This window comes from Oncorhynchus kisutch, linkage group LG2, assembly GCF_002021735.2.
Source record: "Oncorhynchus kisutch isolate 150728-3 linkage group LG2, Okis_V2, whole genome shotgun sequence".
NCBI lineage: Eukaryota > Metazoa > Chordata > Actinopteri > Salmoniformes > Salmonidae > Oncorhynchus > Oncorhynchus kisutch.
In genome coordinates, this window is record NC_034175.2 from 16,104,823 (window position 1) to 16,120,435 (window position 15,613).

Consider the following 15,613-nt stretch of genomic DNA (forward strand, 5'->3'; position numbering starts at 1 on the left):
TCATTATCTCTACTATTATTCTGACATTTCACATTCTTAAAATAAAGTGGTGATCCTAACTGACCTAAAACAGGGATTTTTTTCCTGGATTAAATGTCAGGAATTGTGAAAAACTGAATTTAAATGTATTTGGCTAAGGTGTATGTAAACTTCTGACTTCAACTGTATATAGATTAAAAGCAGAAGGAGCCTTTATTAGATCTAGGAAAAAATGACTTGAGGAGAGAGAACAGAATTCATCCTATTTCTTTTAGATTTGAGAAATTTCATTCTACAAATAACACTATCCATAAGTTACACATTGATGGTGTTATTACAGATGACCAAAAATGAATCGCTAAATACTGTAGTAATTTTTACAGGAAATTGTATAGCTCTACGTACTCTCAGGAATCCGTAAATATGTTTTTTGACTCACTAAATAATGTTCACTCGATCGGCGATTACAGAATCTGTTTTTATTAATCACCCAACTTCTTTACAAATTCTTTAAATAATAGTCCTGTACAAGGTATTTCCATAGCTGGTAAAGAAATTATTATAAACCAGCTGGCTGACGATACTACACTTTTTCTGAAAGATGCCAACCAAATTCCCATATCGATCAATGTGATACAATCCTTCTCCAAAGCGTCTGGTCTACATCTTAACATTAATAAATGTGAACTCATGGCTGTTGAAGATTGTGTGATACCTTCATATTATGGTATTCCAATGAAAGAAGAACTTACATATTTAGGCATAACCATTACTAAGGATCTTATCTTTAAAAGGAAGAATCCTAATAACCAAGGCTGAAGGTATCTCTAGACTAACATATGGCGCTCTATCTTTATATCTTGATGGTAAAATAAGCAAGGAGATAGACCAGATGCTTTTCAACTTTCCGTGGAGAAACCATACCCATTACATTAGGAAAACTGTTGTAATGAACACTTATGAGTATGGTGGGCTGAATTTTCTGGACTTTACTACCTTAACACCCTTTACTACCTTAACACTTTACTACCTTAACACCCAAAGATTTTGCAGTTGTTTTAGATGCCATTCCCTCAGGTGTTGCTTTATTATTCAGGAACGTGTCAAGACCTGACCCTCAGAACCTACCTTCCATTAACCCTGTTGACTCATTAGTAGGAAAGATTTGTTTCTCCTTTGGTCCATTCAACAACAGAGCGATACGAACCTTGTTTCAGCAGGATGTTGTACCTTAAGTCATGCCTTATTGAAACGGTTTTATTGCTAATATCTGTTGGAAAAAGGTTTGGATGTTGCCACACACGTATCTACTAAAATTAAGGAAGTTTCCTTTAAAATTATTCATAAATATTATCCTGCCAACCACTATATGATGAAGTTTAAGAAAAACATAAACTCAAATTGTACCTTGTAATGAGCACCCAGAAACGGTGTTGCATCTTTTTTGGCATTGTATTCATGTAATGAAACTGTGGCAAGACATCAGTAGATTTATAATTGAACACATTTATGAAGATTTTACACTATTGTGGAGAGATGTACTGCTTGGATTCTTTACCTATGATAGAAATAAGTTGAAACAATTTTATGTAATTAATTTCATTATTCTTTTGGCCAAATTTCATATTCACAAATGCAAATTTACAAACAAAACACCACATTTTCTTACCTTACAAAAATAAATTTAACTATATTTTAAGACAATTAAATATATGTGATATTGTACCCCCTAGCCCAATTATTCCTTGTATGTTATTTATATATATTTATGTTTCCCCATGTTCTTAATGTATTGATTTGCTGAAAAAATAAGTGCTATCACTTGTGCTTTCATGACTTACCTGAAGCCCTATTGAGATGTGCCTTTTGTAATGTAAATGAGGCGTTAAGTGAAACGACAAGGAGACGGAAGTGCCAGCATTCTCATGGTGGACCAGTCATTGCTGCATGCTAACTCTCTCACACTTTAGCCAAGCCCACATATCGTTCACTAACCCGTACAGTAGGTGGCGGCAATACACCTTATAGGATATAGTCTGCCATAAAATCCAAAGAAGAAGAAGACACCGTCAACAGGAAAATACTAATGGGAAGATGGTGGACTTACATGTTCTGTTTGAATCAGATGGCGCGTCGAGTGGAGATGAGAAGTATTGGAATCAGTGGCGAATACGAAAGGAAATAAGTGAAGTAACGTGGTAGTTGAAGTTGGTAAATCCAAGCCTAGTTCTGATATTTTTTGGGGTGAGAGTTTTGAATTGTTGGAGTTACCTGGGAGATTCATTTTAAGTCTGAAAATCGTGGATGCGTTGGAGAAGGTGAGCGTAACAAGAAGTGGATTTATTTTGGTTTTCTGTCTATCAGTAGAACAGACAGAGCATACTCTGCGCTTCAATAAGATATTGGATTTTGGTGTGTGGATCTTTGAAGCAGTGTGCCTATCAAGGGGGGGTGGTATGTCTGGGGTGGTGCTAGAAGCAAAGGATATATGTGAAGAATTGGATCAAGTGGTTGGTGCTCACCATCTGACCCACGTGGTTGATAGAGTGAGGAAGCCCACTCTATCCATTCTAATGTGTTTGATTTAGTTACTGTATTTTGTATGATGTCAGTGTTGTCCCCCCCCCCCCCCCCCCCCTCACAGTTTAACCGCAATATACATTTTTTGTTTCACTACCTCTAACAGTAGGTGGCGGCAATACACAGTAGGTTGTAGTCTGCCATTAAACCTCATAAAAGAAGAAGAATCCACACCCACTAACAAGCCAACGCAGCCGGTTCGAACACTCCTAGCAGTGCACATTTTCCATATCGATTTCAAGGAAGTTTCCACAACGTCTCACATAATGAGGTAAATTATATATATTTACACGTATGTGATTTAGATGGCTTTCAATAATAAATTACCAAACGCATTTCACCATGCTTAAACACTAGTTAAAACTTCGCTCGAGGTGTTCTAGCTAGCTAGCTAATGTTAGCGTCGTAAGCGTAACGTTACCTCGTGTTGTGTACAGAGTTCAGGGAACTCGCTAGCTAGCTATTGTAGTAGAGCACGCCCCTTACTTGTTTATTAATACATAACTTTGAACGTCGTTTAATGTTGCTTTGTGTTCAATACTTTGAATCAAGTTTATGAATGTGTTCATTTGCCAGAGGCGAGAGGGGTCGAGGCCGTGGTGGCCGTTTTGGGGTTCGGGGGGGAGGACCTGTGCCAGGGTAAGCACCTTCTGAGCACCACACTGAACATTGCAAAGTGTGCGCCCTTAGTAATGTTTGAGGTAAATTATATTTAAACTCAAACCATCTCAGGAAATGCATTGAAATTCAAATGCATTTATAAAATTAATCTGTGAAATTGCCCTGTCCGTTTGTAGATTTCGCCCATTTGTCCCTCACATCCCCTTTGACCTCTACGTGGTGAGTATTCTTGTTCAGTTTCAAAGAAATGACAAGTTATGGTTAATATTTCCATCCTTGAGCTTCCACATTTCTTCTCAAGACCCTGCTTCACAGCACTCTTTAGATGCAGAGTTTCCCTTTAGATGCAGAGTTTCCTTCTACTAGAGATGACCGATGGGAAGATGTTGCTACTTACATAATACAACATGACTGAGATTATATTTGTACCATTATGTGTTAAGAAATATCAATTTTCCCATCAGTGTGAAATAGCCTTCCCTCGTCTGAAGCCTGCCCCCGATGAGACAGCCTTCAGTGAGGCCCTACTGAAGAGGAACCAGGACCTTGGCCCCACCTCTGTTGAACAGGTCTGTGACTAAACACACATGTGCACACATGACCATTTACTATTTTAAACATGTTCACATGCAGCAGACCTTACAACTGGAGTAATTCAAGTGAGGTGGTCTGATGAGACACTACAGCAGCAAGTGCCCTTTTTAGTTCTGTGTCTGTAATATAAGCTGGGAATAGTATCCATTTATGTTGATAACCTCTCTGGGACGCTAGCGGCCCACCTGGCCCAAAAGCCAGAGAAAATGAAGAGCGCCAAATTCAAATATAATACTATAAAAATCAAACTTCAGCCTTGCCAAGGCTTTCCACTCTGTCAATCACCATATTCTTATCGGCAGACTCAGTAGCCTCGGTTTTTCGGATGACTGCCTTGCCTGGTTCACCAATTACTTTGCAGACAGAGTTCAGTGTGTCAAATCGGAGGGCATGCTGTCCGGTCCTCTGGCAGTCTCTATGGGGGTGCATAAATGCATGCTTTTCAACCGGTCGCTGCCTGCACCTGCATGCCCGACTAGCATCACCACCCTGGATGGTTCCGACCTAGAATATGTGGACGTCTATAAGTACCTAGGTGTCTGGCTAGACTGCAAACTCTCCTTCCAGACTCATATCAAACATCTCCAATCGAAAATCAAATCAAGAGTCGGCTTTCTATTCCGCAACAAAGCCTCCTTCACTCACGCCGCCAAGCTTACCCTAGTAAAACTGACTATCCTACCGATCCTCGACTTCGGCGATGTCATCTACAAAATGGCTTCCAACACTCTACTCAGCAAACTGGATGCAGTCTATCACAGTGCCATCCGTTTTGTCACTAAAGCACCTTATACCACCCACCACAGCGACTTGTATGCTCTAGTCGGCTGGCCCTCGCTACATATTCGTCGCCAGACCCACTGGCTCCAGGTCATCTACAAGTCTATGCTAGGTAAAGCTCCGCCTTATCTCAGCTCACTGGTCACGATGGCAACACCCATCCGTAGCACGCGCTCCAGCAGGTGTATCTCACTGATCATCCCTAAAGCCAACACCTCATTTGGCCGCCTTTCGTTCCAGTACTCTGCTGCCTGTGACTAGAACGAATTGCAAAAATCGCTGAAGTTGGAGACTTTTATCTCCCTCACCAACTTCAAACATCAGCTATCTGAGCAGCTAACCGATCGCTGCAGCTGTACATAGTCTATTGGTAAATAGCCCACCCTTTTCACCTACCTCATCCCCATACTGTTTTTATTTATTTACTTTTCTGCTCTTCTGCACACCAATATCTCTACCTGTACATGACCATCTGATCATTTATCACTCCAGTGTTAATCTGCAAAATTGTAATTATTTGCCTACCTCCTCATGCCTTTTGCACACATTGTATATAGACCCCCCCCTTTGTTTTCTACTGTGTTATTGACTTGTTAATTGTTTACTCCATGTGTAACTCTTTGTTGTATGCTCACACTGCTATGCTTTATCTTGGCCAGGTCGCAGTTGCAAATGAGAACTTGTTCTCAACTAGCCTACCTGGTTAAATAAAGGTGAAGAAAAAAAAAAACACAACGCAGAACTAAAAATATAAATCATGCCTTACCTTTGACAGGCTTCTTTTGTTGGTACTCCAATATGTTCCATAAACATCACAAATTGTCCTTTTGTTTGATTAATATCAAAATGTCAATTTATTTGGTGTGTTTGATCCAGAAAAACACCGGTTCCAACTTGTGCAACGTGCATACAAAATATCTCAAAAGTTACCTGTAAATTTTGCTACAACCTTTCAAACTACTTTTGTAATACAACTTTAAGTATTATTTAAAGTAAATAATATATACAATTGAAGACTGGATCTGTGTTCTATACAGGAAGAAAACAAACTGATGCTACCTTTCTGGTCACGCGCTTCTAACAAACAGTACACTTGCGAAGTTACCCTCGTTTTGAACAGGGCTACTTCATTACAGAAAGGAAAAACCTCAACCAAATTCTAATAGAAACCCATTTAACTTGTATTTTTGTGTTCAGTACATGGGAATTTAACCGCTACAGTTATTATGTGCTCTACGTCATTGCGCACACTGTAATTTGATTGAAAAACATCTCTGGTGAGAAAATGGATTTAGTTTTTATGCTGATTTTAGAACATTCACATGAAAATGTGTCACCAATTGGATGGAAGCCTAGCTACTGTCAGTAAACTAAATCCACAACATTCAACACTTGGCAGACATTTGATACAGATCACAGGTAAGATCATCAGTACATAGTTACATCAGATAATGATAAACAGGCACCAAACTGCTTCATTAAATATGGTACTTAAATATTCATGGTTAACTCCCTTTTCCCTTCCCCAAGGGAATGATTCTGGCTGGATCTCCCCACAGATACAGTCATGTTACTATCTACTGCAGCCCTCCCCCTCCACACACAACACCAGTTCTGCCAGTCACATTCTGTTAAAGGTCCCCAAAGCGCACATCCCTGGGTCGCTCGTCTTTTCAGTTCGCTGCAGCGAGCAACAGGAACGAGCTGCAACAAACACTCAAACTGGACAGTTTTATCTCAATTTCTTCATTCAAAGACTCAATCATGGACACTCTTACTGACAGTTGTGGCTGCTTTGCACTACTTTCTTGCCCTTTGTGCTGTTGTCTGTGCCAAATAATGTTTGGCATGTTGCTGCCATGCTATGATGTCTTATGTCTCCCTTTATGTAGTGTTGTGTTTTGTCTTATTTGTATTTAATACATTTTTAATCCCATTCCCTGTCTCCGCAGGAGGCCTTTTGGTAGGCCGTCATTGTAAATAAGAATTTGTTCTTAACTGACTTGTCTAGTTAGGTAATAAACATTTATTTATTTACCTATCCACAGTAACTCAAATACAGGAAAATATTTACTATAATTTCCCATTACAAATACCTAATACGTTGTAAGATCTGGCATGTCTGCAATGTTCTCAGGCAAGAACTGTTGTGGCAGGGATGTGGATTTCAAGTGCTCAACAAGTTGTGTGTTTATGGCAGTTTGATTTCAGACACTTGGTGGCAGCCTACTCCATAGTTTAGTGGCGCCCAATGTGTTACTTCACTCCAGCTGTCTGCTTCATAGACCAGTTTTTCTTAAACCATTTTGAACCAGTGTCCAAGATGGCTCCAGTTAGAACTAGCACGTTAGAACAGCCGTCAGACAGTAGTTTGACCTTTTCTCTCTTTCTTCTAGTCATCCATCTTGTCACTGGTCACCAAAATTACCAACGTCATTGACAACTTCATCGTTTCAGCTGGGGCTGATGAGGTGGTACGTACTAGTGTCAGATTTCATCTCGCCAGAGAAATATAGTTTGGTGAATCCTCAAATGCAGGGATGAGGGAATTTCAAACCAGTTAGTTGAGTTGAATGTGACAAATTGTTTTCATACTTTTCTAACTCTAGGAAATTGAGGAAATGAGACAGGTAGGCTCCTACAAGAAAGGCACCATGACAACGGGACACAATGTTGCAGACCTTGCTGTCATTCTGAAGATATTGCCTTCTGGTACGTTTTTACCTAAATCAAATCAAATTTATTTATATAGCCCTTCGTACATCAGCTGATATCTCAAAGTGCTGTACAGAAACCTAGCCTAAAACTCAAAACAGCAAGCAATGCAGGTGTAGAAGCACGGTGGCTAGGAAAAACTCCCTAGAAAGGCCAAAACCTAGGAAGAAACCTAGAGAGGAACCAGGCTATATGCATTGCTAATGTCACTATTACAAATACCTAATCACTACTCAGAGGAAATGGGGTAGTGGATGGAACATGGTCAACTGACCACTAATATGTCTGTTTCTCCCAGTGGAGACCGTGACCGCTCTGGGAACCAAGGTGGTGGAGACCCTACGCACACAGGACCCTTCGGAAGGTAATGCACATCACTTTTCTTTATGTTCTCATCGGTCTTAGAACCTAATCAAGTATCTGGTGAAATTATGCATGCTTTTAGGTCTGGTTTTCTGAGATTATATTGGTAATCTACAGTATGTGTTTGAATATGTTTCCCCAGTACTCTCCATGCTGCCCAACGAGACGGGCTTTGAGATCAGTTCGGCCGACGCCACAGTGAAGATCCTCATTGCCACCGTGCCCCACAACATGCGCAAGCTGGAGCCTGATGTGCACAGTACGTATAGCAAGGATTAACAGTCGCATTCTTACAATGGATGGGGGGGATGAAGGGTGGATGGAAGCAACCAGAGATATGGAGATGGTTTAGCTGTTAACCTTTCTCTTCTACGGTGTATCCTCTGATCGAAGAAATATTGCTGTTATAGCTGACATGAGGGACTAAAACATCAATGTCATCAGGTTTAGCCAGACATATTGAGTGATTCTGTCTGTCTCCCTTCTCCACAGTCGATATGAAGCTCCTGCAGAACTCCCTGGCTGCTGTTCGCCACGCTCGCTGGTTTGAAGAAAATGCCTCCCACTCCACGTGAGCTGCCAATGCGAACTCTCACCCACCCACCTATGGCTTCATCAGTGGTTTATTTTTTTAACGGTCAATTTTGGATTGAATAGAGAATGGAAATGTTGTTGATGTTAAATATACCTATCCAAACACGTCAATTTGTGTGTGTCTGGTTCTGCCCTATCAGGGTGAAGGTCCTGGTCCGTTTGCTGAAGGACCTGAGGATCCGCTTCCCTGGGTTTGAACCCCTTACCCCCTGGATGTTGGACTTACTGGTGAGCCCTATGCACAACTGTCTGCATACAACATAAATTGAGTGTATGTCTGTCCTGACCCTATTTAAGCAAACTAGTTGTCGTCGTTGGAAAGATTGTTTAACCTGAAGAGGTGTAAAAAGCACTCTCATATGTTAATGTGCTCATTAGACTTCAGTGTTGGCCTAATTCTAATTTCCTGAACCTCATGTAGTGGGCCTGCTCCTGACGAGCTTAATTTAGAGCAGAGGTTTTGGTCTGCTCAGCAGTTGGAGACGTACTCAAGGGTCTCTAGGTGTCATTTATTACCCACGCGAAATGCACTTTGCGGGGCAGAAGAAATGGCCGGCCCTGCTATTTTAGCGTTGAAACGAAATCATCAATAACGCTGCCTGAATAGTCTGTTTTTCCGTGGTGAAGATTTTCAGTTTCTCTCGCTCTCTGTCCAGGGTCACTCTGCAGTCATGAACAACCCCAGCAGACAGCCGCTAGCCCTCAATGTGGCCTTCAGGCGGAGCTTGCAGATGCTGTCATCAGGGCTTTTCTTGCCTGGTTCAGCTGGAATTGCAGACCCCTGTGAGAATGGACACTACCGTGTATTCACTGTCATGAACCTGGAGCAACAGGTACTTGCCTGCTGGCCTCTCTCCATTACATTTTTGGTCATTTAGCAGATGTTCTTATCCAGTGTGACTTAACAGGAGCAATTAGAGTTAAGTGCCTTGCTCAAGGGCACATTGACAGATTTTTTCAGGTAGTCTGCTCAGGGATTCAAACCAGCAACCTTTCGGTTACTGGCTCAGCACTCTTAAGCGCTAGGCTACCTGCCGGCCCGTCTCTTATCTTGTAAGAGTGTAAACCTGAACTTTCTGAATGTAATCTTGAATTATTCTGTTTGAATTCCATTTTTTTAGCTTGTCTAAACCGTAGTCTGCAAGACAGTAGTCGTGGCCTAATTTCTAATACTAGTGTATCAAACAATACATTTTCAGTGTCTTCACTATACCAAGATGCTGACATAATATTTGCTCTGTCTAGGACATGGTGTGCCTCACTGCTCAGACCCTGGTGAGGTTGCTGTCTCATGGCGGCTACATGAAGATTCTGGGTCTGGATGGAGACGCTAGCCGTAAGTCAACTCACCTGAACTTGAGGCATTTACAGCACTTTTATTAGTGATTTAACTTTCTCCCCCACACGTGTTTACCTGTTCTGTCCTCTCTGGTCAGATCTAGTGGTGGAGACATCCACGTGGGATGGAGTGACAGTGAAGCCTTCTGAGAAGGCATATGAGAAGATGCCGGAGGTGGAATTGGAGGTGGATGATGATGATGATGATGATGCAGAAATGGAGAGCATGGATGCTAAAGAGGTTATGGACACTAAAGAGTGATTGTGGTGACAGACTTTCAGTTTGTCATTCAACTGTTTTGAAAGGTCCCATTCTGAGGGATGGGGATTTCTTTTTTCTTTTTGTACTGTCTCCTACCCGCGCCTAGTTTAAGGGCTTGTTTTGTTTTCAGACATCCCTGATACTAGGGAAACAAGGTGTGGCTTCCAATGTTTTTTATGTTTCAATTTATATCAAGTCTAAACAGAAATTGAACTATTTTCTCTTGGCTTATTGTATGGCAAAGATTTTGATTAAAAAAAAACTTATTGAAAATTCTGATTTCTATGGTCCACTCCCAAATGACGGTGCTCCAGTGTACAGTTTCTCACTGAGCTGGCTGTCAAAAATGGATAGATCATGTCAGTTTGGTGGTGTCTGAAGTTACTGAGCAGCCAGTGGAGACGTCTCTGTTTATAATGTCGTCTGGACTATTACATACAGAGGTGGTGTTGTCAGTAATAACTGGGCTTTAATCAATGAACCTAATTGCGTAGTCCTTTGACGGCAGACCTGGAAACAGTCATAATCGTTAGAGGAGCTGTGAAGGGAGGGAGAGGCTGCTAGCGCTCAGCAATTAAAACCCAAGGCTGGCTTATTGAGGTTTTCTCTGGCTAGATGGAGTTCTTGATCGATCCATGGCTGATAGAATATCATCTATTTTGTTTGATATAAGTGCACAAAATACAATGCTATTGGCCCTTAAACTCAAGGATTTATTCTGCCCTGCACAGTGAACAGAGCTTTTTCAATGTGTTAACCTTTTTTTGAATAATAAAGCTGAATAAACATGCCGTAGTTATTGTTGATTCTCCAGCTGACTAACCACATCCCCCTTCAAATGGAATGTTGCAACTGTGGTATTGGAGTACTTGTCCTCAGATGGCAGAGGTTTAAACTTTTGCATCCTTCAAAGTGTTTCAATCAATCTGAGAAAAAAATGCTGTTGTGTCAATAACAAAAGTGCTTGCTTTAATTGTCTTGTCAGTGGTACAAATTGTTAATTGGCTCTTGGACCTTGACAATGGTTAGCTTTTCATTGGGTTGTTGATTTGAAGTATCTGTATACTGGTTGAAAAGGGCAGATTTGGACACAGGTATCTAAATTGGACCTCTGTACAGTAACATGCTATACATGAGCTCTGGCTCTGCGCTTCACAGCTCCGTATGGGAGCCGTTCTGAACTTGCACCGCGTAGGACAAGAAGGTGCCCCATCCCTCCCCCTAATTGGGCATCTTTAAAATTATATTTTTGCTGTAAATTAGGATTACCGGTACTCTGTATTTCAAAGATGAGACGATGAGGGTAATAAATACAACTTTGATGTCATACAAGCAAGCCAAACACCGGTGAGTACAAATGGGTACTTCACATTACCATATGAAACTTGTAATATAGTGTCACTGTTTATAATCACTGTTTGATGTACAGTTACTAGATGTTATGGCGTTATACCCTGGGTTGTACTGAACAGAATGAGAACATGTTTGTATTGTGAAGATTTGCAGTCTACCACACATCTGAATGCACTCATGACTCCATTCTATGCTCACCAATTATGACCTGCTCTGAAATGTCTTGAGAAAGCCTAGCACTGTAAGATCATATTTGATCTTTTTGATAGTCATGTTGGCAATAGAACAAGCTTTCAAATTATACCCACCTGACCCAGATTGTGATTTATAATGGGCTGTTTTTTGCTTGTGTAAAGGCGGGGATGCAGGGTTGTGTTCCAAACAAGAGTTCTTGCTCTAGTTCCTCAATGGCAGAGATAGGAGACTCAAATCACCTTATAGTTGAAGACTCGTCTTTTAGTCATAAGTGTATTGAAATGATTTCGGAACTGTGCACACTTTGTAGAGGTGTGGCCAGTTGGAGACATCAGTTAGTCCTCTCACTCAACCCCATATTTGTCTTATGTTGCACCTACCCCAAATTTTCCAATACATTTCTTATGTTACTGAATGTATCCAGTGTATTTTTAGATTTCATTACCAACAAATGTGGCAAAGTACAGTAAATGTATAATGCACATAAAATCAACTGTTTGGATTGTCTTGTCAGGTGAACTGTTGTCCTTTTAGTCTATTAATTTCCACATAACCTCAACTGTTCCCTTTTAATTGCTACCATGGGTATGCATATGATTTCCATATTTCTGTAAGAAACATTTCAATTTATCCCTGTCCATATAGGCCAATTTCCACACATGTAATTAAGCAATTTATGTCTTTGAAATTCAGTGACTGGGGACAATGTAATTACATCTGCATGATAGAATTTGGCCTTCAGCAGAGGCTATGCTGTGGCGGCCTGCAATAGCATCGAATAGTCCCCGTGATATGCAACTGTTCAGGGAAGTCCGGAACCAATACACGCAGTCAGTCAGGAAAGCTAAGGCCGGCTTCTTCAGGCAGAAGTTTGCATCCTGTAGCTCCAACTCCAAAAAGTTCTGGGACACTGAAGTCCATGGAGAACAAGAGCACCTCCTCCCACTGCACTGAGGCTAGGTAACACGGTCACCACCGATAAATCCATGATTATCGAAAACTTCAATAAGCATTTCTCAACGGCTGGCCATGCCTTCCGCCTGGCTACTTCAACCTCGGCCAACAGCTCCGCCCCCCCCCCCGCAGTTCCTCGCCCAAGCCTCTCCAGGTTCTCCTTTACCCAAATCCAGATAGCAGATGTTCTGAAAGAGCTGCAAAACCTGGACCCGTACAAATCACCTGGGCTTGACAATCTGGACCCTCTATTTCTGAAACTATCTGCCACCATTGTCGCAACCCCTATTACCAGCCTGTTCAACCTCTCTTTCATATTGTCTGAGATCCCCAAGGATTGGAAAGCTGCCGCAGTCATCCCCCTCTTCAAAGGGGGAGACACCCTGGACCCAAACTGTTACAGACCTATATCCATCCTGCCCTGCCTATCTAAGGTCTTCGAAAGCCAAGTCAACAAACAGGTCACTGACCATCTCGAATCCCACCGTACCTTCTCCGCTGTGCAATCTGGTTTCCGAGCCGGTCACGGGTCCACCTCAGCCACACTCAAGGTACTAAACGATATCATAACCGCCATCGATAAAAGACAGTACTGTGCAGCCGTCTTCATCGACCTTGCCAAGGCTTTCGACTCTGTCAATCACCATATTCTTATCGGCAGACTCAGTAGCCTCGGTTTTTCGGATGACTGCCTTGCCTGGTTCACCAATTACTTTGCAGACAGAGTTCAGTGTGCCAAATCGGAGGGCATGCTGTCCGGTCCTCTGGCAGTCTCTATGGGGGTGCCACAGGGTTCAATTCTCGGGCCGACTCTTTTCTCTGTATATATCAATGATGTTGCTCTTGCTGCGGGCGATTCCCTGATCCACCTCTACGCAGACGACACCATTCTGTATACTTTCGGCCCTTCATTGGACACTGTGCTATCTAACCTCCAAACAAGCTTCAATGCCATACAACACTCCTTCCGTGGCCTCCAACTGCTCTTAAACGCTAGTAAAACCAAATGCATGCTTTTCAACCGATCGCTGCCTGCACCCGCACGCCCGACTAGCATCACCACCCTGGATGGTTCCGACCTAGAATATGTGGACATCTATAAGTACCTAGGTGTCTGGCTAGACTGCAAACTCTCCTTCCAGACTCATCAAACATCTCCAATCGAAAATCAAATCAAGAGTCGGCTTTCTATTCCGCAACAAAGCCTCCTTCACTCACGCCGCCAAGCTTACCCTAGTAAAACTGACTATCCTACCGATCCTCGACTTCGGCGATGTCATCTACAAAATGGCTTCCAACACTCTACTCAGCAAACTGGATGCAGTCTATCACAGTGACATCCGTTTTGTCACTAAAGCACCTTATACCACCCACCACTGCGACTTGTATGCTCTAGTCGGCAGGCCCTCGCTACATATTCGTCGCCAGACCCACTGGCTCCAGGTCATCTACAAGTCCATGCTAGGTAAAGCTCCGCCTTATCTCAGCTCACTGGTCACGATGGCAACACCCATCCGTAGCACGCGCTCCAGCAGGTGTATCTCACTGATCATCCCTAAAGCAAACACCTCATTTGGCCGCCTTTCGTTCCAGTACTCTGCTGCCTGTGACTGGAACGAATTGCAAAAATCGCTGAAGTTGGAGACTTTTATCTGCCTCACCAACTTCAAACATCAGCTATCTGAGCAGCTAACCGATCGCTGCAGCTGTACATAGTCTATTGGTAAATAGCCCACCCATTTCCACCTACCTCATCCCCATACTGTTTTTATTTATTTACTTTTCTGCTCTTTTGCACACCAATATCTACCTGTACATGACCATCTGATCATTTATCACTCCAGTGTTAATCTGCAAAATTGTTATTATTCGCCTACCTCCTCATGCCTTTTGCACACATTGTATATAGGCTCCCCCTTTGTTTTCTACTGTGTTATTGACTTGTAAATTGTTTACTCCATGTGTAACTCTGTGTTGTCTGCTCACACTGCTATGCTTTATCTTGGCCAGGTCGCAGTTGCAAATGAGAACTTGTTCTCAACTAGCCTACCTGGTTAAATAAAGGTGAAATAAAAAAATTAAAATGCTGTAGCAGGGCCATTCTGATAAGAATAGAAAAAAGTAAAATGACTGGAGGCAGAACAATTTTTTGAAACACCCCACAAATCTTTTTGTTAACAAACTATAGTTTTGGTGTGTTGGTTAGGACATCTACTTTGTGCCATGACACAAGTAATTTTCCCAGCAATTATTTACAGACAGATTATTTCCCTTATAATTCACTATCACTATTCCAGTGGGTCAGAAGTTTACAAACACTAACTTGACTGTGCCTTTAAACTGCTTGGAAAATTCCAGAAAATTATGTCGTGGTTTTAGAAGCTTCCGATAGGCTAATTGACATCCTTTGAGTCAATTGGAGGTGTACCTGTGGATGTATTTCAAGGCCTACCTTCAAACTCAGTGCCTCTTTGCTTGACATCATGGGAAAAGAAATCAGACGAGACCTCAGGAAAAGAAATTGACCTCCCACAAGTCTGGTTCATCCTTGGGAACAATTTCCAAATGCCTGAATGTACCACGTTCATCTGTACACACAATAGTACGCAAGTATGCTGACTCAGTTTACTCAATCTGAGTTGTTCTTTCACTCAGGAACTCTTCTTCCCTCCCAGTCAGCATCTCATGGGAACAACAGTGAGACATAACAGAAACCTAATTTGCAGCAGGGTATACTGCTGTTCCAATGCCATGTTCATTTTGCCAACCAAGTGATCTGTTCATGCTGCACAAAATGCACCGTATATGAGCTTCTTATGTGGTGATATTCTGGAAAACAGCCACCCATAACTATTGTAACATGACATCTTTACTGATATGGTCATTGATATAAATCTAATTAACGACATATATCCTATATATATCTTGACTGTACTGGGGGGTACTCCTATTTATCCTAAAATAGCCCAATACTGGAAACAACAGTACATTAATAAATGCCAAAGCCACACTTAGTATTGCTTAGCATGGAGCCCTGAGGAGTGGTGCAGTAATCTGTACTTGAGAGGGGTGCAGGGCTAGAGGTCACCAGAGAGGAAGCTGACATGACAGACTCTCACACTTTGTTAACCCACTAATGGACGGACCTCCCTCCCCACCACTTACCCCTCCCTTTCATGGACTGTTTTAGTAAAACTGAGGAAGGAAATATAATGCAGGAACAGGTTGATAAAAGTTGTGATGAAAATCAACAGTATTAACCATAGATGAAAATGAAATAGTGTG

At 41.9% G+C, this 15,613-nt stretch overlaps 1 protein-coding gene across 1 annotated transcript; it reads left to right on the top strand.

Annotated features, from left to right (window-relative positions):
- Positions 1-2,036: 2,036 nt before the first annotated feature.
- LOC109908020 (interleukin enhancer-binding factor 2 homolog) lies at positions 2,037-11,876 on the top strand. The gene is made up of 14 exons (XM_020506386.2): positions 2,037-2,297; positions 2,666-2,830; positions 3,136-3,198; positions 3,357-3,399; positions 3,645-3,749; positions 6,951-7,028; positions 7,164-7,266; positions 7,568-7,633; positions 7,775-7,891; positions 8,125-8,203; positions 8,367-8,454; positions 8,883-9,059; positions 9,472-9,562; positions 9,663-11,876. The coding sequence occupies exons 1-14, from the start codon at positions 2,284-2,286 to the stop codon at positions 9,824-9,826; spliced, it is 1,353 nt and encodes a 450-aa protein (XP_020361975.1). The 5' UTR covers positions 2,037-2,283; the 3' UTR covers positions 9,827-11,876.
- The last annotated feature ends 3,737 nt before the right edge of the window (positions 11,877-15,613 follow it).

Coding starts and splice junctions, on each gene's coding strand:
- LOC109908020 (XM_020506386.2), top strand. Junction 3,400..3,644: donor TCCCCTTTGACCTCTACGTG/GTGAGTATTCTT, acceptor TTTTCCCATCAG/TGTGAAATAGCCTTCCCTCG. Junction 7,029..7,163: donor CAGCTGGGGCTGATGAGGTG/GTACGTACTAGT, acceptor TTCTAACTCTAG/GAAATTGAGGAAATGAGACA.